Here is a 22,193-nt window from a genome sequence, read left to right on the forward strand (position 1 = left end):
CTAGGTGATGTCAAGGTTCAGCTAGAAGGCTCATGGGGGTCCCAAGTCAGTTCAGTGGTTGGGGGCCCAGGTCAGCTCTGCACAGAAGTCCACTGTTGGCAGTTAATTTTAATCAGTCCTCCAACTCATGGACAATGAGTGGCACTACAGAGCAGGAAGCTGAACCTGCAAATGTAATAAACATGGCTGCCCCCCCATATGGCAATATAATCACAACACGCTGTGATTGGACGATCTACACAAAGCTGACCCCCTTACACCCCCATCACAACGCGTCCCCTTTATGTAGCAGGTACATCCAGCTCCGATTCCTCCTGCCTGGGGAAATCTTTATTGGAAACATCAAACATTGCTATTCTCTCCCGCCATCCGTTGCAATTATCTCTGCGCTGCTCCCAAGTTTGCAGATTTGGCTCCTGATATTCCCTGCGGGTCCAAAGGAAAAGAAAAAAGGAGGAATCTGAACCCGATGTTTTATTCATCGCCGATAACGAGGCCTCCAACAGGCGCCCACCTAATTTGTACACTTTAATTCTACGCAGGTCGCATGGCAATGGAGAATAGAAAAAGGAATTTGCTACACGTGTGATTATTACACAATGCAGTCCTATTGGCCGCAGGATCGTTATCGCATTCCTGCCTCTCCCGCCGCAGTGTGGTTTGCGGATTCACAAGTCTCTGGTGATCTTCTGCAGAATTTCGCATGTTGACTAGAAGGTCGTTTTCCATTACATTGACCTTTGCTGTCGACCTGCTGACAATCCTGCGCATGGAATACAGAAGGGAAGCCAGAGGTGGCTGCGCATCGCATTATTGCAGCAGACCCATCAGGAGCTGCAAAATTCTTCATTAATAAAAGGCACAAAAAACCTGTCCTTGACCTCCAATCAGTAACTTTGCCTAGGCTGAGATGATGTCATCGGTCTGCTGCAGGCAGGAGGAAGCATTTCCCCAGTCTCCTCTCCCCAAGTGATCAGACTGCAACATTGTAACTTTGTATCCCTTCACATGATCAGAGGCTGCAGCAGGGGCTGATGTGTGTCAGATATTTGTGAACAGGAAGTAGATGAGTGATGCCTAAGCAAAGATAGCACCGTCCTGCTGGAGAAAAGAGCAGACAGAAGACACAATGTCGCCTGACAACCAGCTTTTCATGCAGACAGATGTTCAGCGATATGATGATGATGTCTCGGATTTTCTAGCCACACATAATCTGCCCCTAATTGGCTTATCGCTGTTTTTTTTCTGAAAGTCATCAGAATCTCGGCGAGTCGCCCATATGGTCCTGGTTATAATCTGCCAACCCTTTCTGTGCTGTCAATGGTTGATTCTTCTTGTGGGGTTCGGCTCCTTATAGTACCTGACCCTAGGGGGTGCTGGAGAGGTCTGGGGTACCAACAGAGATTATGACTCCGCCCTCTTCCCCCAATACTGGGGGGGGAGAGCACAGATGGCCTCCAGCACTGAAGGGGTTAATGATGTCAGGGGCTGGTGAAAGTGAGAATGGCCGACTGAGGTGTCACTGCTAAGCGGCTTCTGTGGCAGGTGACTGGTGTGTCCTCGTTTGACCTGCTGGTCCTGCATGCTGCCTGCCGGTGTCCCCAAATTTATAATCAGGGGGTGCGCACAACAGCTGGACCAATCCTAGGACTTCGTGTCTGATGAGCACCTGTGTGAGTACACCTGTGTGAGCACATTGTACCGCACATGCGCAGTGCAAAGTACTGATGCTTTAGATACTGCGCAATCCTTGCATTGCGCATACACGTCAACAAATGTTGGTGGTGTTTAGCACATGGGCACTTAGGTCCCTCCCCCAGCCTGTGATTGGACAGTAAAAAGAGACGCAGCAGACAGATCAGCATGTTGGTGGCACATGAGCACTGCGGAGCTCTTTGAGCTGCTTCAAACTCCCCCAGTCTAGGCTCTGCTGTAGAGAGGATTGCAAAAGGACAACAGCAAATCAAATCAGGCATTGCTTGTGTTAAAAAATACAGAACTGCATGGATTGGTCTTTTTTTTAATATCACTGAGTCCCCATAAATCCCTTCTGTCCTTTGCAGAGCTGCAGATATTTCCTGCTTGTGGCTACAATTCATGCTCCATCTCTTCATTTGTAGCCACCCTATTAAGCTGTACAGAGCTAAGACTACAAATGGGACCACGCCCACCCATGAAACACAATGCAAGGAATCATGGGATATGAAGTTTTCCTATAGACAAGAAGCTGACATTGCAGCTGCTGCCATCTAGTGTTCAACCACAGGTAGTGAGCAGCCACTAGCAGCCTCTACACATTAGTAGTCTTCACTGTCTATTTAGAGCCGGGGCCTGGCTGTGCTGCCTGGCAGAGGTGTCCGAATCACAAGACTGGCTGAACAGGGTCACCAATCACCTGGAAGCGTCTGATTGGTTGATAAAGTGAAGTTTCCCATTCCTTCGGATATCATTGCAGGATTTCTCTGGCACAGGAAGGATGCGTGATATAACATGTCATATTCCTCCACAGATTGTTTACATCACACCGCCGCCGTGACAGATGAAAATATGTTCTCATGGAAACGATACGGCGAGGACGTGAAACGATAAACACGCATCAATGGAAACATGTCAGTAAACAAGGCGCTGAATGAAGACAACGCGCTTTAACCACTGGCAACCACTATCTCTCTTCTAGTTGCCACGGGTTACAACACAATGGAAATCATCACTATCACTGTTTCAGCATTCACCATGCAAAAAGGGGCTGCAGAGCACGGGAGCCAATCAGTTACTCCGTTTAGGTGATTTTCACTTAGGATAATTGCGGTGCGATGATCAATCGCTGATTTCCACCATGGCCGCCTTTTTAATCTAACAATAGACCGATCAAAAAGGTGAACAAAGAAGTGGCGCGTTGTTATCCGCTCATCTCTTTCCATAAATAGGCCCCCTGTGGGTCACGCAGGGATGCACACATACGTGACACCATGTTACCCAACAAAGGACGCATTTCTGGCGTGTTTATTCTGTGTTTATTGCCGTCCCATTAGTGATTGGCTAACAATAGAAACTTGTGTTGTTGATCGTCTTATGAATCTGCCCCCCAGGTTCACCCGATAAACCCCCCTCCGTACAAAGAATGAAACCTTTTCATGTCGAGTGACACGGCATGACGGAAGGGTCACAGACTGAGCGCCCGGCCCAGACAATCTGCACAAAGTGGTCTATGAGCCCGACATGTGAAAATCACAAGGAAAGCATTACAGAATCCTCCGCAGCCAATCAGGAGAGGCCAAATATTTGGTGGGCGAGGAGATGGCGCTGATCTTATACAATCGTAGAGTTTTATTTGTATCACCCGGCAGTCCGGTTGTTTCGGTTATAATAGATTCGCAATATGGCGATGGTTGGCGGTTCCTATGAGGCTTTGAGGCAGACACTCACCTAGCGATACAATTGGCCGTTTATAGGCGTTCGTCAATGCCCCCCTGGGTCTCTTCTATAGGGCCAGACACTGCAGGAACCAATCAGAAGAAGCCCCCGGTTACGGCGGTGTCACTGTCAAACGCCAGTTGTAAATACAAACGCATGCATGGCTGCATGTGCCCAGCTTCACCTGTCATGCAAAACATCTGCAGCAGGATCCACGGCATGAAGAGAAATGCAGCGCAAAGCCTCGTACAGAGGTCAGAGGGTCGTCGCTGGGAAGATCTTTCATAATCGTTTTCAGTGATAAGTGAACGAGCGCTGTACACACTGCGTGGGGGAGTAACCAGGCTGACATGCATATTTTATTGCAGAAGGAACATCACCTGGTCGCAATTTTTTATATTTTTGGATTTAGTTACACATTATTTTGGGAATCCTGCAGTCACAGCGCCATGGATAGCAGGAAACACTCAAAAATTTGCATTTACCCCCTCCAGTGGTGAACGTAGCCAAGAGTCCCTGGCAACATTGGGGTCCCTGTTGGGTGGGGAAGGTCTAGGGCCCCATAGCAGGTCATTTAGGGCCTCCCTATGGTAGCCCCTGAACCCCTCCTTGTGCTACAACACCGCCCCTTTACCATATATGGCCATCTGGTAATAAAGAGTAACTCCGCCCACGGCTTAATTACCTTTATAAATTTCATGTTCTCTGTATTTCCATTCTAATCTTCCCCGTAGTTACCAGCAGAGTGAAAATAAAAGACGAACACACACCGACTCCTGGATGTCCAGCTACAAGAAATATGAGACTGTCAGAGCTGACCTTTCCTGCCGAAATGCCAGTACCTTGCTTGAGTGACTCGAGCACTCATATTCATGCATGAAGCCAGGCAGGGGGGCTTTTCTGCTGCTTGACTTCTACTAAATGTCTTCCACCTACCAGACCAATGTGAGATTGATCACACGTGTGTGGTAATGCCATGGGCATCCATTTGTATTATTTTAACTCCAATGAGTGATTTTGCCTGATGATGATGTCATCCCTCTGCTGCACACAGGAGGAAGCATTTCCTCAGTCTCCTCTCCCCCAGTGATCAGACTGCAATATTGTAACTTTGCAACAATAAACAAACTCAAAGGTTGCACCAGGGTGCTGATCTGTGACAATAACTGCACAGGCACCAGAAATGACATGCATGTGTTACCTCTAACCCAATATATGGTGACCCCGGATGGGTGTTTGAGGGGAAATCAAGATACAAATGATGTAAATTGGCCACAAATAAAATCATTTGTAGTAAATTGCCCATACATGAATCGCATTTGATTCAATCAATGTTCATTCTATTAACTTTAAATTTTAAATCAATTCAAAATCAATCAATCAATCCTACCACCACACACCACTGATTCATGATCAATTCTTCAGTGTTGATCTTTTAGAATCAATCATTATATTTCCATTCAATCGATCTCACAGTTATTTATGTAAACATGTTAAAAAATTCTGAGGTTTCAAAAACGCGTCAGCTACTTGTTCGATCAATGGAAATTTTCCAACCTGGCCAATTCGGATTCCTTCGTTTCATCAATCGATATATTTGATCAATAATCAATTCGATTGACTTGTTTAATATATTGGCAAGCAAACAGAAATTAATCGATTGAACCACATGCTGCCATCAATGCGCAGCTGTCACACTTGGGAGACAGGGCCACCAGGGGGCGCTACAGCTTGCACAGAAATGGTGTGAGCCCTGAGAAAGGCCAAGGCGCAGAGTGTAAGCGACAACCAGGTCCAGAGCCTCTAGTGGTGAGGATGTTGTGCTGCTGGTTACTGCCAGGTTGCGGTCCTTGGGCACACCAGGGTGGGCAGGAAGATAACGGTACCAAATCACTAGGCAGAAGAATTGTCTAGGAAGGCCGGGGTTTAGGCAAGAAGCAAGCACAGGTGCCTCTGCAGACACAGGGATAACAGGAGACACTGGAAGCAACAGGAGGCACAGGTGACACAGGATCACCCACAGACAGAGAGGAACACTGGAACAGCACAAGGCAATAGGCTGGAATCCAACAGACTGGGCAACAAGGGGTTAACACACAAGCTGGACAGAGAAAACACTGAATTAACCAACAAGTGTACAGGAAATGCTCAGCAGGGCTAGGGGGCTCAGCACTATTGGAGACACATTGCATGAACGCTGAGTGCTGTGTCTGAGCTAGCTAAATAGCCAGGGATGATTAAGAGGCTATTTCCTGATTGGCCAACAGGATGGGCGATACTGATAAAGCTTGGGAGCGCAGGCATGCCTAGAGGTAAAACTGCCTGCATGCACAGGAGAGAGGCGCCTGCGCTCTAGTGAGGAAGAGGTAAGTGTGACAGCGGCCTGTTCGCCATTATCGATTCTTTAAACTCAATCACTATATTTTCACCTGATCAATTGATTGAATTATTAAAGACAAAGATGAATACGATTCTTTGTAATCAATTATTATATTCACTTAACCAATCAATTTATTGCATCAATCAAGACAAGAGTAAGCGATGATCAATAATTCGATTGAATTGCAACATCTCAGCTACTGGTGTGATCATTAGAAATTTTCCAGCCTGACCAATTTGGATTTATTTCATTTAATCACTAGATATATTTGATCAATAATCAATTCATTTAGCTTGTTTAATATACTGACAAGCAAACGGGAAATCATTCAAATGAACCACAAGCTGCCATCAATGTGCGGTCAGTTTGGTATTATCGATTCTTTATAATCAATCATTATTTTTACTCATTTTATTGAATTGATGAAGACAAAATTATTAAATATTAAATTGGTTATTTGTCAATTAAGATCACAAAAATTTGTCTTGATCAATCTTCAAAAACTTCTTGTTCAATCGCCCTGATTTTTCCAATTTATTCATTTGGGTTCATTTATTTCATCAATTGATATATTTGATCAATAATCAAATTAACTTGTTTGATATATTGGCAAGAGAATAGAAATCAATGGATAGAACTACTCGCTGCCATCAATGCGCGTTCGTTCTCCATTATCGAATCTTTATTTATTGGATCATTTAAGACATAAGAAAGTGATGATCGATAATTCTATGGAAATGCGACATCTCAAAAACGCGTCGCTACTTGTGTGATCATTGGAAATTTCCAGCCTGACCAATTTGAATTCATTAATTCATCACTCAATATATTTGATCAATTTGGTCTCAAAACTGCATCAGCTACTTGGGTTCGTTGATTTCATCACTCGATATATTTATTAAATAATCAATTTGATTGGCCTGTTTGATATATTGGCAAGTGATCGAAAATCAATCGATGGAACCACACGCTCCCTCAAAGACATTTTTGATTCTTTATAATGAATCACTGAGTTTTTTTTTATTAAATAAAGACAAGATTAAACATTTTATCAAATTGTGAGATCTCAAAAATGCGTCAGCTTCTTCAATCAATGGAAATTTTAGCCAATTCAGATTCCTTCATTTCATCACTCAATATATTTAATCAATAATTCATTTCAATCGCCTTGTTTGATAGAATTATTGACAATCAATAGTACCACACGCTGCCTCAATGCCCGGTCAGTTCGTCATTATCCATTTTTTATAATCAATAATTATTTGTATACTCGATCAATCGAAGACAAGATTAAGTGATGAAAAATTCCATTTGAAAAACGCGTCAGCTATCATCGGCGTAAATTTTGCAGCCCAACCAATTTTGATTCCTCGTTCGTTTAAATAATGGTCGATTTTATGAAATGGTTGCATGAACTGCGCCTTGAGCGTTACCTATAGCGGTAATGGGGCGATTTTCCCATGGCTGGTCAGGTGGGGGATGATGGGATTATTTTCCAGCAGGGGATCTGCTGATTATGGAAGCCCAGTGAGAGTCTTAGAAGATGAAAGGTGAGTTGCGGTGGGGTCTGCGGTTGTGATTGGCAGCTCTGGGATCAGGGTGGGTGAGGAGGAGGAGGAGGAGGAGGCTGCAGATCCCAGTCTGATCAGTGTGTGTGTAGGAGAGGCAGAGCACACACCGTCCCTTGTAGCACTGGTACTCTGCCTGGGCTGCCATGCTGTATGGGACCCTGCTCTGCTCCTGGCACCCTTCTGCACCTTGTGCCCTGCGCCCCTAGGTAGCCAGTCACACAGCGGAGCCCCTGCACCTTCCACCAGCTGGGGACATGGAGGGCATCGGAGGATGGAACTGCCACCATGCCAGGGCACAAGCGCTGAGACTGGGCAGGAGGAAGAGAAGGGACAGGATTGTACAAGAAGGGGCTTTCATCTGCGCCCTCCTGTTCGCCGTCTGGTGCCTGGCCGGACTCCTGCAGGGACCAGGTAAAATCTGATTTTTTATTTGCTTTGATGGTGACAGCTGGGACTGCGAGGCAGAAGGCTCTGGCAGGGCTGGTAGCAATACTATAAGTGGCACAGATGGCATGTTCAGCTATTGTAATCTCTACAGCTGCACCGCTCAACCCATTAACATTCACATGGTCTCCCGCTTAAAATGCAGCCTGGAACATCTGTCACCTGATATATGCCATGGAAGGGGGGGTAAATAAAAAGCATCCTCAGGCTACCAGCTGGTATGGATCCACTAAGGAGAGTGAGGAGTTGTTGTGGTGGAACTACAACTCCCAGCATGGGGGGATATCCCTACAGTCCCCCTTTTATATCCCTGTATACATTTAGGAATAAAAAAAGTCAATGTGGCTTATCGGCATTTAACATTGCCAAGGTTGCAGCATGCTGCCGATTGTTGCTTTGGTTTTTATGTTGTTTTTTGGGTTCCATTGTTTGTAAATAGACGCAATTTCCATCAAAAACATCCAATGACTGTCACATATGAAAGCTGTGCGGCGACGATTTTATTGTTTTCACCATTGCGTCCGAACAATTCCATCTGCTCGGTGTGTCACTTTCAGGGAGAATTTTAGACAAAATGGGGTCGTGGGTGAATATGAAGCGGGGGCTCCAAATGCGTAGTTTTCTGGTGCCCTGCATCTCATGCCCTGGAAAAATTGGAGTCTCGGTTTCCCTTGCCCTGGTCACACAAAGTCATTTTATACTTCTATTTCATCCCAGCCCTGATGAAGGGGGGAGGGATGGTTATGACCCCCGAAACGCGTTGGCTGTGTTAAATCATATGATGAATCGCTACCATTTTTGAGGTTTCACAATCAGGGTTTTTTTTTTACTAGCAATGCAATTATGGGCACCTTGTTGGGCAGGGGCAGACACGCCAGGTATATAATGGACCAATCAGAATCAATAAAATATCAATAATAGCCAATCAGTGTTCCAGGCCTATTTATCAGATTTGTGACAATAAAATGTGAGGGTGCTGCAATTCTTTTCAATCTTTTCTATGGAAATGTGGCCCTGCTGTGGTACTACAAGTCCCAGTAAAACAAGCAGCTGCCTTGCAGCTTCTGTGGGACTACAACTCTCAGCACAGATGCAATTTAATTCTCGTACGGATGCAAATGCAATGAGCTGGGAAGTAACTTAAATCTGAGCTGGGACTTCAAGTAGTAGTAGGCACTGTCAAAGATGGCCAGATGGGAGTTGTAGTCCCACACAAGCTGGGAAGTGTGATCATTCTGAGTAGCATAAAAATGACTGCGACGTCCTGTGTGTACAATGCGATCTGATCTTTATGTCTTTAATGTATTCTACAGCACACCACACAGATCACCATTTGACTATACAATCTTCGTACAATCTACACCTTCCAATCATTTTGTATCCAATCAGCGAGAACCCTCGCCCTATAAAGCTGTTGGTGGATCTAAAAGAGATTGTACAATCAGATTGCAGCTTGTGGGTCAATATAAAAACAAAGACGATATTTAAGGTGTTTTTGCTGCACGCTTCCATGTTTAACATTATCTGTACAGTGTATGTGAAACGTCAAATGTTAAAAAAGACTCAATCCAAAAATTTTCCTTGAAGATTTTCAATTGGCTGTTGGTCATGGGTGCGTCAGTGGTGCAGTTACCCCGCAGATCAGCACCGATATTCCGAAATCTCTGATTTTTTAAAATCCTATTGTATTTTTGTCTGCCTAATTATGCCCCCAATTCATAGCGACCAATCAGATCTTTCACTGGTCTGAGCATGCTGGGGGTTGCTGTTGATGTAATTGTTATGTTTTTGCTGCTTTATGAATTGAACCCAAATGAGCTCTAATATTAGGAAATCTGAACGGAAAGATCGGATAAGATTGTAGTTTTCTCAATTTCTATGAGGATGTTGGCATTCAGCATGCACCCAGTGATGGCATCCTTCTCTTTATGGATAAAGCGGGCAATTGTTGATTAGCTGCAGAGATTGTTGAAGGGCTTCGAGTTATCCCTTACAGTGATCATCATGGTTTGATCATGTGATCATATAAAATGCCGCTCTGCCCCGGGCCTGTTGGGGGGGGGGGGGGTTTAGGGCCCGCCCCATGTGTAGATCTGGGATCAGGGGTCGCAGTGTAATGCTGTGCTGTCTGACCTTTCTGTTACGTAAAGGGGATTTTGATCCATGTAATTCTCCTGTAAAGTCACGGCTTGTCCCCACCGCCATGCACAGCGCAGGATTAACCTTGAGGCTTTGATTCAAAAATAAACCCAACGGCCAATCCATTTGTAACCTGGAACCCCCCCATGGCCGCAGGCTGACTGCACCTCCGGGGGCCCTGACATTTTGGCTGAGATACAGAACAAGGATTCACAATGGGATTTCAAGCTGCGGTGGAACTACAAGTACCAGCAGTGTGTGTGGGAAGTTCTGTGGTACTGCAAACGGGGATGGTTGTATGCAAAATGTGGCCCTAAAAATATAGCCAGGGGCCCCAAATGTAAAACAATCAAGCTCCCTGTATCACCTGCCAATCTTTCAGCTTGGGCCCTGGAGAAAGTGGGGGGTCTAGGCAAATATTAGGTGGGGACCCCAAATGTGCAGCATTCCGGCTCCCTGCACCCTGTGCCATTCTGTCAGATGGGGTCCTGTCATTAAATGTATTAACCCCAATCAGTTACCAGGATACAATAACTGATATTATATTGCACCTTCCCCAAATACAGTGCCACCCAATGACTGGCTGACTGGTGCTCCATGTCACATGACTGCCTATATCACTTTTATTCTGATTGTTGAGTTCTGAAAAAGGACACCAATGGAGATAATGAAATGTGTTGGGACTGTTCCCTATAAAAGAGAATTCTTTATATCCAGATTGTCCAGATTGGGGCTACACATTGGGGCTTATATGGCACTTCAGGAGAGGAGAGTTATAGAGGAAGGAGCAGAGTCCTCCAGCAGTGCAGAGTATTTCAAGAGAGGAGAGCTATAGAGGAAGGAGCAGAGTCCTCCCCCTGGGCCTGTTGGCGGCTGGGTAATGTCAGCATTCCACTAATATTGTTTGTAAAGAATTTTTGACTCCCAGAAATAGATGGTGAATGTTTTCTGTGAAAGATCCAGTCTAATCACTGGTGGGAAAGAGACTGGGAAAATGCTTCCTCCTGCCTGCAGTAGCATCATCTTGAACTAGGCAAAGTCACTGGGGGCTCAAGGATGATTTTTATGATAAATGGTGGAAATTTACTGAAAAATGTTGCTGTTTATGGTGACACATCAGGGATTTATTCTTACAGACTAAGGTTACATATGATGTTGTCACCAAGACAAAAAAGATGGCAGCCAAAATTTCATAACCAATTTCACACCAGTTCTGGTGGTGGAGGGGATTTCCTTGTGTGTCCAAAGTAAAATAAAAATGGCTTTCGTTTTCCATGGAATTAAACATTATGATAAAATTGCCAATAGAGCCGTGTATTCTTATTGAAATCTTGCAACATTTTGTGTATTCCTTTCTGATCAGTGTAAACCTTTGTGCAGGAGCTGCCTGTGACCGGTCACTGCTACTCTCTCTGCTTGTGCAGGGTGATTGGTCTTGTCCCCGCCCCTTTCTGTAGTTTTCTGCAGGTAGCCTGTAGTGGGTGGGGCCTGCTTGGCTCCTCCCACCACTCTTCTTCTTGCACAGGCCATATGTAGCTGGTTCTTGTGTTTGTGAGTTGCCATTTTCACATAAATATAATTGAATCTTTCTGATTTGCTGTTCTCTTTTTTTGCTGTAGAGTAAAACCGAGCTGAGGCCATCTATTGGTACATAATTTGATATTTGCTACATAAGACTGGTGATCCTGGTACAGTATGGTGAAGGGGTATATAAGCCACACAGGGCAATCAATTTGGGCTCTGCAATTCTAACACATTTATAAACCCCCCATACTGGCAGATTGTGATCAGTTGTTCTTTAGGAGGAAATAACATCCAATACCAATCAAAATGTGGATTGGATAAAGTCTCCTTCCTAATTTTACATGATACGTTTACAAACAAATCTCATTGGTTGAAGCAGAAATAAACTCCGCCTATACTTACCTGTGCTTCCACCGCCATCCTTTCCCGGATTTATTGAGATCTTCCTCCCTCCTGATTGGCCAATGCATGATAACATAACACCTGTGCAATCAGCCCAGAGGCTGCAGGTGCAGGGATTGCACACTGAGCGGCACATTGTACATAAATTACAAAGAGGAAAATCTGAGCAGAAATCTGTTATTGCATATTAGATCTCTTCTGTATTAAATAGAAACTTCCATGTTTTTGTTTTTTAGGTCACAGTTCATTTCTGGTGGAAGACTAATTCATATTCTCACAGAAAAATAAAACCTTTATTGTTGAGATCTGAAGATTCCACCTCTGTTCCTGCAATCCCATGATGCCGTGTTGTGTATTGAATTGGAAATAAAGGGTGATGGATATAGAAAGGGTCCGACCTCATCCCCTCCCCCAGCTCTGACCCCAGTATTTTATCCAGGACATATATGTGGCCCTTCCATTGTTGCTCATATTCCTTGCTCGGGGCCATCCGGATAAGTCCTGGCTATGGAGAGCTGCAGGACCCCTCTGATAGGAACTTCTCACCCATCTGATAATCCAGCCCTGCTCATCACCGGCCCCATACTGGTGTATCAATGTGTCACCTCTTACAAGTTTCACTTATACTTTAATCAGATTTTCACATCTTCAGTCTGGCTGCTGATAGATCATACAAAGAGGTAATTACACAGCACGGGCTTCAGAAAGCGGACCTACCTACCCTATATATGAGAAGATCTCTATAATGCACTCCGCCAGGGATTCTTCTTCAGGTGTAAATCCCATTCAAACCCCCAGTCCTGGGTGAGCAAAGATCAGACCCTCTGTAGAGTCTTTACTGCCCGTCGGGGCTGCATGGGAAGGTTTGCCCCTCATCTACTGACATGGCAGGTTATAGTATCGGGAAAACTGGGCAATTGCCCCAGGCCTTCATCTGCCCCAAGTGACAGAATGGCATAGGGTGCAGGGAGCTGGAATGTCATGCATTTGGGCCCCCTACTTCATATCTGCCCAGGGGCCCCATCATTTTATATGGCCCCTATTTACAGAGTAGCAGGGGGTGCAGGGAGCTGAATGCTGTAGATTTCATATCTGCCTAAGGGCCCCAAACTTTTTCTTTGGCCCTAGCTGACAGAATTGCAGGGATGCTGTACATTTCGGGCCCCACTTTATATTTGCCCAGGGCTCCATTTTGTTTAAAACTGTCCCTGTTTGAAGTCCTGATGACACTGAGGGGAAAGGGAATGCAGGGACTTTGAGAGGAGTCAGAAGAATCCTTAAAGTTCAAAAAACATGAAGCTATCTCTATTTCTCATTTTTGTAGTAGTCATTTTGCATAAAAAGCAGACTGTAAGCTGCAACCAATATTACATCGGGGAATCCTATTTATTAAAATCATTAAATGGTGCAAGGTTGGACCCTGGGCCGTGTGAGGGCTACATACAGAGTCCCAGAGAGCGAGAGAGCAGCACAAGAGAGGTCACAGAAGCATCCATGCGAAGTGGGGACAGGAAGGAAGACAGAGAAAATCCAACTCTGCACCTGTAAATATGCCATCATGTCACAGTCCTGTCTGTAGGGTGACAACGCTGCTGTGCAATCTCACTGCTGAATTGTCACCCAATGGAGATCCACTGGCAGGATCAAGAGAAATAACACAGGGAATAAAAATGTTCCATTTTAGCGCAAAGCTTAGAATCTGATTTAAATGATTGGGTTCTTAAAATGATTAGGAATATACAAAGTGTCTCCAATACAACAGCATTCCCCAGAACTTAACAATTTATTTCCAGAACCCTTAAGAATTAAGAAACACACATTTATTGCATCTCTGCAACACATGCACATTTCCTATTTCCTATCTCTTTTTTTAGATATCCCCTCCTACCTTAGTGTATGGAGCTGACAACTCCACTGAAATTCCAAGCAGTGTTGTCAGCCCAGGCCAGGGGTTTTCTCAGTTACAGAACACCTCCCCCTCCTCATCTCTATAATATAGGAAAGAGGGTTTTCTGTAGTCTAGTGGGGGAGGAATGAGAAAAGCGGCTTGGAATTTTATGCAGAGTTGTCAGCTCACGCCAGCTTAACACCTCCTCCTAAAGCTTACATTTGGCCTTGTGATTGGACAGGAATTTAGGATTTGATGATGTTTTATTTATGTAGAGCTGTTTTGAATGGCAGTGTCCTGAAAGAGACTTTGATTGGTTATCCCAGCAAATTGGTTCCTGATCATTTGATAGGTCGTTGTTTGAAAGGTGAGGGAAGATACAAGATGCCGGACTGTATGTTCCCTATAGGTTAGTGAGTCTAATAGAGGGTAAAAGCCACGGGGCAACCTATATCTCCAATATAATAGAATGTGCAAGGGGTAAAATGCCAGACAAATAATCTAGAAGATGTTTTTTTTTATTAGATGTTTCTGATCATAAAACCTGACGCGTTTCAGGAGCTGTAGGGTTCCTCCTTCATCAGTGCCCAAATGATGACACCATTACATATTGGATAATCTCCGGCCTGGATGAGGATGGTCCTCCTGAGCTCCCAAAACTCAACATTCAATGTCAGCACGGTGGCTCAGTGTTTAGCACTCCGGACTTTGCAGCACTGGGTCCTAGGTTCAAATCTCGACCAGGACATTATCTGCATGGAGTTTGCAGGTTCTCCCTATGTTGGCATGGGTTTCCTCTGGATACTGCAGTTGACATTCCAAAGTCGGTTAGGTTGATTCTTTTCCCCCAAAATTGGCCTATGTTAATGACATATGACTATGGTAGGGACATTAGATTGTCAGCCCCTTTGAGGGACAGCTAGGAATAAGGTTATAGACTTTGTACAGCACTGTGTATTATGTTGGCACTATATAAATACTGTGTAATAATAATCACTTCTGGACATCACATGATTCTAACACCTCTTACCCAGTTTTGTCATCACTTTGACCCATTCAGTGACACCCCGTGGAGCAGGTAGACCTCGACTAAGGGCTGAATAGCTGCAAACAGCTGACTGCAGGAATTAACACCGTTGTTTTCTACTCCTCAGAGTCAGTGACATTGTGAACAAGCTAATCCTCCGCTAATCCCTAAATCCTAATTTTTCCTAAAAACACCAAATTTGGCGTCAAGTCTACAGTAGCATGGGAAAAGGCATTAACCCTTTGCAGGAAGGTTACCCTTATGGTAAAGTTCTGTGCTCCTATGTAGCGTCCTAACCCTAGGCATCGTTCACAGAGGTGAGAGGTGGCAACCACACTGCAACTGCACCTTCCAACTATGACAAATAGAAACTGAAAACTATGGAAATCACATTTCTAGGATTACATTTTCTATTATTTTTTTTTCCTCTGAGATTCTGTCTTTTGAAATAACATTCCAATGTTAGCGTGAATTTAGTCTGCCTTCCGCCATATTGAATCCTACCAGAGCCTATGGCAATTTTTATTTCCTTTAATTGCAAATGGAAATGTACCAAATTCACATTTGTTCAAATTCACAAGTCTAAATTTTGCTAATAAATACTCAAACAAAAATACACTGCAGGTGAATCTTTCTTGTGCATGACAATGATTGATTATTCACTTCCAGTGAAAGGTGATCGTCACATTGGCTACCTTAAAATTTGCACTGCATAAAATCCAATAAACTGTAGCATTTCATGCGGTCTCCTTTTTTTTCCAGGGCAAGGACTGCCACAGAGAGATCAGACTTCTGCGCAGGGCGCATGGCGGAACCGCAGGCTGATGGCTACAGACAACAGATCCGAGGAGAAGAACTGCACAGAGCCAGGTAACATCCATTCTTTCTTCAATCAAAGATGTGACATGAGAATTACCCCGGGCCCGTTAAATGCCCATGGCTGAATTCTCCTTTAAAGGGAAAGGGATCTTTTTAAAATGAATTTACAATGAACAATGTGATCAGCTCAGGAGACCTAAAGCCGTATTAATAAAGCTGCAGAGATTGATAAATTAGAATTTTTAGAATTCCCATACTGAAGAACATGAGGTTTCATTCTCCACCTTCTGCAGGTCATATGATCAAAGTCTAGGCATTTGATCATGTGATCTGTGCTTAAGGGGAAGATCAGAGTCCAGAATGACTGATTGTCCCATCTAGCAGAGATCACATGACAGCCTTCTGATCATATTTTTGGCATATGAATGACAATAGAGGCAGAGCAAGGGGTAGTTGTGAAGGATTTTGGATGAAAGATGGTAGGAATGGTGTGCTGGGGCATAACCACAACTCCATCAGGGAACCCACTTTTTATTAAGGGTTTTAAAATAACAAGAGGCTGGAAATATATTTGATATAATTGTTAATTACAAGCATAGGTATATATATTTGGTAAATTAATTGCAATCTCCCCCATATGTCATTGTATGAGATTCTTGTACATCTGCTTTATTTGGAACTAAGAAGGATTATTATATAATTGAGGTCCCCACTCCAGACAAATCTGTATTGCTCAGGGTTATAACACCTAAATTTGATACAGTGTTTCAGATCTCAAGGTTACAATCAAACATATGAGATTCCCCTCTGTGCAACTTCAATGAAAAATCTCAGCATGCAAACTCCTCTGCTCCCATCTATATTTTCTCTTCTCTCCTTCCTCTGATCTCCCTGCTTTTCCTCCCTCTCCACTCTCTTCATTCACCTCAATGCTTTCTACTCCAAATAATATGTTCAATTCCCTCTCTCCCCCTTCTCTTCTCTTCCTCTGCTAATCTTTTATTAACAGAATCAAGCAACAAACTTTCCTCTGATTTATTTTTCTCTTTTCCCTCTCTCCATCTCTCCTCTCTCTCTCTCTCTCCATTTCTCCTTCTCTCTCCATCTCTCTCTCTCTCTCTCTCCCTCTCTCTCTCCATCTCTCCTTTGCCTCTTTCTTCTATCCCATATCTCTTCCTTCTTTTCACTCTCCTCTTTCCCCTTTCTCTCTCTGCTCTCCCATAACTCTCTGATTACCTCTCTCTCTCTTTTATATCATCTTTCTTCCTTCTTTTCACTCTCCCCATTCTCCTTTCCTTCTTTCTTCTATCCTCTCTGCTCTCCCCTGTCTCTCCAGTCTCTCCTTTCTTCTATGTCCTCTCTTTTCTTTCTTTTCACTCCCCTCATTCCTGTTCTATATCTCTTCTATCCTCGCTCCTTTTCCCTATTCTACATATCCTTTATATTTTCCTTTTCTCTTTTATGTCCTCTCTCTTCATCTCACTCCCATTCCACCCCCCACTTCTGTCCTCTTTACTCTGTGCTCTCTCTTTCTTGTTCCTTGTTCTGCTTTCCTATCCTCTCTTTTTGTTCTCTCATCTGAGCACTCACTTTCTTTCCTCCCCTCTCCCATATTTGCCCTCTGTCCATTTTGTTTCTTCTCTCCTTTTCTTCTAACCCATCAGGAGTTGCAAGGTTGAGAAGCTTTGTACTGAAATTCATCTTTTCTGTGATTACAGCATATTCTGGGTCTATCCCATGGCTTCTTCTTGTCCCCTATCCATAGACGTGGAGGCATCCTTGCTATAGGTCACTCCAGACCACCACACACCTTAGCCCAACAATCCTATAGAAAAGCTCATGTTCTTCCCATGTACCCCTAATCCTTTTTTTTCACACCCCCATCCCGACTTTGCCCCACAGACTGGTACACAGAAAGCCTTTTTGTAAAATCACCATGGTCTCCTTCTTTGTCCATGACCACCCACTCCAACATATTACATACAGAAATACATATTCTATATAAATAGAGTACACAGTAGACCTTCTCTGTTGCAGATATCATGATAATTGTCAGCTCCAAGAGGAAAATTCACCCCATCTATCTTGTATACCTGATTAATGAGTATTGTGCACAGTGGTGAGTTTCATGCAGATTGTCTCTTTAATTACTTTTCCCTGTATTGGCTGTTCCCGTCCTTTCCGAGCCCCTGGCCGCCCACTACTGCTCCACACCCACTCACTTTTGTTGCCTAGATCTTGGAAAATTAATTTCCTTTTCTTAGTTGCTTTTAAGCCATTTTCTTTCTTTCTTCAATGATGGAATTGTCCGGCTCCTCTTATTTAATCTAAAGACGGCCACAAGTGAGTTGACTTTCCTTAAATCAGCCAGAAATGTTGCAGTGTTATAGGAAGACGTACTAAAAAATCGATTTAACTAATACCTAATCAAGTCTTTGTGCCACAAAGAAATACATTTGTTGGCTTTAGATTATACAATGCATTTGCAATGCATGTGGTCAGCTTTGCTTGCAAATACTTTGTCTGTTTCAGGATGTATTAATTATTTATATAACAGCATGCAACATTCCCATGCAATGGGTACCCCTATCCTGCACTGGCATGGATACTTTGTTTGACTAGAATGGAAGGAAGGAGTACAAATGACCTTATTATGCACCCCTGCTGTCTTCCACATCTCGGTGCCACCTTGAAGCTGCTTCACTTTGCCGCCTTGTCATAGCTGTGACATTATCATGTACAGTGCAGGACCAATGCAGGACCAGCAGTCCTGTATTGTACAGGAGGTTGGTGGGGTTCTGCTCACATTCTGGAAAACCAGACAGTGCAGGACAATTAAGGTTTTTGCACTAATGCTTTTTCCCCTTGGAATTAAAACCATGTAGTGCGGGAAAGGGACCTTGCTGCACAGGTAAGTTTGCCAGCAGCCTGGCAGATATAAATGAAGCAAATAAATGTAGTGCTCTTTATGCATTAATGCAACTGCACAAGCAGCAAAAATACCTGAATATGATCTGATATCATCTTCTTGCAATCCCTGCACAGCAGAGCTCAGACTAGGGAAGGAAGGAGGTAGCCAATCAGTTGTGCAACTTTGCAGGGAGCATGCATGACAAAGGGAGAGTAAAAGGGATGGGCTTATCAGTCTGCTTCTTCTCCTTGCCCTGTCCAGTGGCAGGGTGGTATTGAGACTAAGACTTAGGGCCCAGCAGAGGTAGTGAAAAAATGAGGGCCCACTAGACCCCATAATTGTCCTGGTTGAGTGGTTGCAGGGGCCATGGACCCACCATAGAGCACAATATACAGAATATAACTGGTGCCTATTTTAATGTCCTATGAACCAGTCTGACCCTGGTCTGGGGTTATTGTGTTATGTATTAAAAGGGGACTTGTAAGTGAAACTGTAAGAAAAAAAATTAGAACTATAAAGCAAAGCTGTGTTATTCGTAGGGGAGAATACACAAAAATACAAATCATTTGGCAGGTTAAACTACAACCTTTTATGAATTTCATCATTTAGAATTTACAAAAAACAAAAAGAGTCAACAACCCAATCCAAGTGTCCAAGTGAAATGAAGTATTGCTCATTGTAAATCTGAAATATTGGGAGGTAAAATCACATTTGGCCATGAAGTCTTTTTCTAGACACACTTATTAACTACAAAGCATCTTTCTTCCTGTGTCAGGAGGTCAGGATGCATTGCTGAACTGCTGGTTACAGTCACAGATCCTCGCAATATTTGTCACAAGCAGGATAACTCCTGCAGCCTCTCATCTCCAAAGATAAAATGTCAAACAGGAATCCTTTAGCTTAGCTGGGCTCGTGCAACATGGATAAAGCTGCGTCCAATTATAAGATTAGCCAGAGTTACACTGTACAGCGCTTCCAGCTTACTGCACGCATGCCCCTGCATGTGCCCTGCTGAGGACAGCCCTGCCGGGAGCTCGGATGTCCTCGTAATGCAGTTAGTGCTTAATGGAGATCCTTTTTAGGGCTCGTTCACGCTGAATGTGTCGGTGTACATTTTCAGCACTTTCCAGGGGCCATTCCTGCTGGTTCATAGGTGGAAAAAAAGACCACTTAGTCCACCAGGTTCATGTCCTGCCATCATGGATGTACAGCTTACATTTAAATCTCTTTAAAGCTGGCCATACACCAATTTAATTGTACAATCTCCTGTACATATTGCGAGAGCCTTGGATATCAATTGACTGAATTGTCTAATAGGAGGTTGTAGCTGCAGGGGAGATTGTGCAGTGAGATTAATGTATAATGCCAGCTTTAGATTTAGGCTTTGCAAGCTTGTAGGCCAGTCATACCCAACCTGGGTTCCTCCAGAGTTGCTAGGGGTCCAGAGCTTTGCCCCCTCTCATGTAATGGTGACCTCTTAGTTTAGGAGCCAATGCCACTTGGCGGAGGCAGCAAAGCTATCTGAAAGGGGCATTCTTTCCAATGACTACCATGCAAGGTGCATTTTTTTCCATTGACCTTTAGCAAGGTTTCCCCAAAACCTGAAAGGGGAACTATTTTAATAGAGATTTACTTTTACTTTAAAAGGTTTCCTTATTGTGCACACCCCATTGAATAATGTTGGTTATATTTAACCTTATCCTCTTGATATGTATTTTTTCCATATCCCTTCTTTCCCTTTCTTCACCCCTTTTTCTTCTATATTTCTTCCCTCTCTTTTTTCTTCTCTTCTTTTTCTTCTTATTCTTTATTGGTTGTTTTTTTTTTCTCCTTTTTTTGTGTATGTTTGCTAGTGGTAATTTTGGCTGAATCGAACTGTTGTTTTCCAAGTTGTTTATTTTATGACATGATTCACAGTCATCGTAATGTTTGATTGTTTATCCACCATAGGTGAATTGGACAATACTTCACACTTTTTTCTTGTTAATGTTTTGTATTTTTTGTTATTTCTTTTTTTTTTCTGAAAAATTGTAAAACCTTTATTCTCAATAAAAACATTGAAAACAAAACCTGGAAAGGGTTCCTCAGGGGTAAAAAGGATGAGAAAACTACTGTTGGAATCAGAAAGCCTAAGTTTGCCTAATGACAAAATGCCCAATGTGCACCTCTTGCCACATTGGTTATCATAGCAGCATAGGTTGCAGGCCCTGCCTTTTTGCACTCCCTTTCTGCTGAAAGCAGACAAGGCAACTGCCCCTTCTACCTACCCCTTGGCTTAGCCATGACTGCAGGTATTTCTCTATTGCCTATGGGGCAGCATTTAAAAGCCCTCAGTGGGCCTTCTCAAAAAGAAAAAACAATAGGACAGGTTAGAGGTCTTTACCCAATGGGTTCCTCCTGCACCTGCCCTGTGCTCCCCATCCCTCCCTCATTGTCCTACACAGGGGTCTTTTTGTGCTCCTTAAAAGAAACAGCTCAAACCGATGAGACAGATTGTTCATGCACGTCCATCTGTTCTAGATATTTTGTTTTTGGGTATTGCAGGGGAGGGGTAAAACCCCTGCCAGGTTTTTTTTTCCCTCTGCAGAGATTTGAATCAGAATCTTCCATATTATATATATTTTTCTCGTCTCTATCCAATGGCGTTCCTTTTACTGACCACCCATTGCCGTTTGTGATTTTACAATCTTTGCTGGGTAGAAGTGGCCACTGCAATATTAAGATGGTAACTAGACTGCCATGGAAGAAGTAAATGATTACATGATAATCTCCTGAGAGGCGACGTATAAACTGCGTCTGGCACGGTTGTAGGTAATTGATGCAGTTCTTGCAGTTCAGCGGAGTGAAACCAGCAAAGTCCGGCTCTATAAAATCTCATTAATGCTTCGTCTCTGCTGAAATTCTGTCATTGGAAAAAAAAAAAAATGTCCTGGATTATCACCCGTTAAATCATTAGAGTTACCTTTGTATTGCTGGGGAATGAGGAGCCACCCGGAATGAATGGGCCAGATCTGGTGGATCAATCACTGCTTGTGGTGACTCTCTGCACCCATTCACTCTAATTCCAACCATTCTGAATGTAGTAACGTTCATTGCGGTGAGCTGCTAAAAATGCAGCCCTTTTAGTCAGCTGCGGTGTGTTGGACAGCTCATTCAAATGAATGGGTTGCCTTAATGTAATGCAGGCATGAAAAAACGTTAATTAACACACCACAATAGTAGGTATCTGTCATTTGCAACCTCTATTTATTGTACAGTGCTGCATAATCTGTTGGCGCTATATAAATACTATTTATTTATAAAAAGAGGGAGCCTTACATTGGTGACTGTCTTCTAGCTTTCTAAAGCCTATAGTTTGTCTGCAGCCCCTTATAATCTTCTGTAGTTTGTCTGCAGTCTCTGACCATCTCCTGTGCCATGTCTGCAGTCTCTGACCCTCCTGTGCCATGTCTGCAGTCTCTGACCGTCTCCTGTGCCATGTCTACAGTCTCTGACCATCTCCTGTGCCATGTCTGCAGTCTCTGACCGTCTTCTGTGCTATGTGTGCAGTCTCTGACCATCTCCTGTGCCATGTGTGCAGTCTCTGACCGTCTCCTGTGCCATGTGTGCAGTCTCTGACCGTCTCCTGTGCATTGTCTGCATTCTCTGACCATCCCCTGTAGTTTGTCTGCAGT

At 43.6% G+C, this 22,193-nt stretch overlaps 1 protein-coding gene across 2 annotated transcripts in view; it reads left to right on the forward strand.

The window, feature by feature from the left end:
- Positions 1 to 7,421: 7,421 nt before the first annotated feature.
- The window catches only part of SLC24A4 (solute carrier family 24 member 4), a 52,501-nt gene continuing 37,729 nt past the window's right edge, over positions 7,422 to 22,193 (forward strand). Inside the window, exons 1-2 of one of the 2 annotated variants that reach the window (XM_072427709.1) lie at positions 7,422 to 7,776; positions 15,552 to 15,659. In XM_072427709.1, the coding sequence (XP_072283810.1) occupies positions 7,620 to 7,776; positions 15,552 to 15,659 (265 nt within the window). In that variant the 5' untranslated portion in view covers positions 7,422 to 7,619. The remainder of the gene's footprint in view (positions 7,777 to 15,551; positions 15,660 to 22,193) is intronic. The other variant, XM_072427710.1, reaches the window with a different exon arrangement.

The sequence above is a fragment of the Pyxicephalus adspersus genome, chromosome 12 (assembly GCF_032062135.1).
Source record: "Pyxicephalus adspersus chromosome 12, UCB_Pads_2.0, whole genome shotgun sequence".
Lineage (NCBI taxonomy): Eukaryota > Metazoa > Chordata > Amphibia > Anura > Pyxicephalidae > Pyxicephalus > Pyxicephalus adspersus.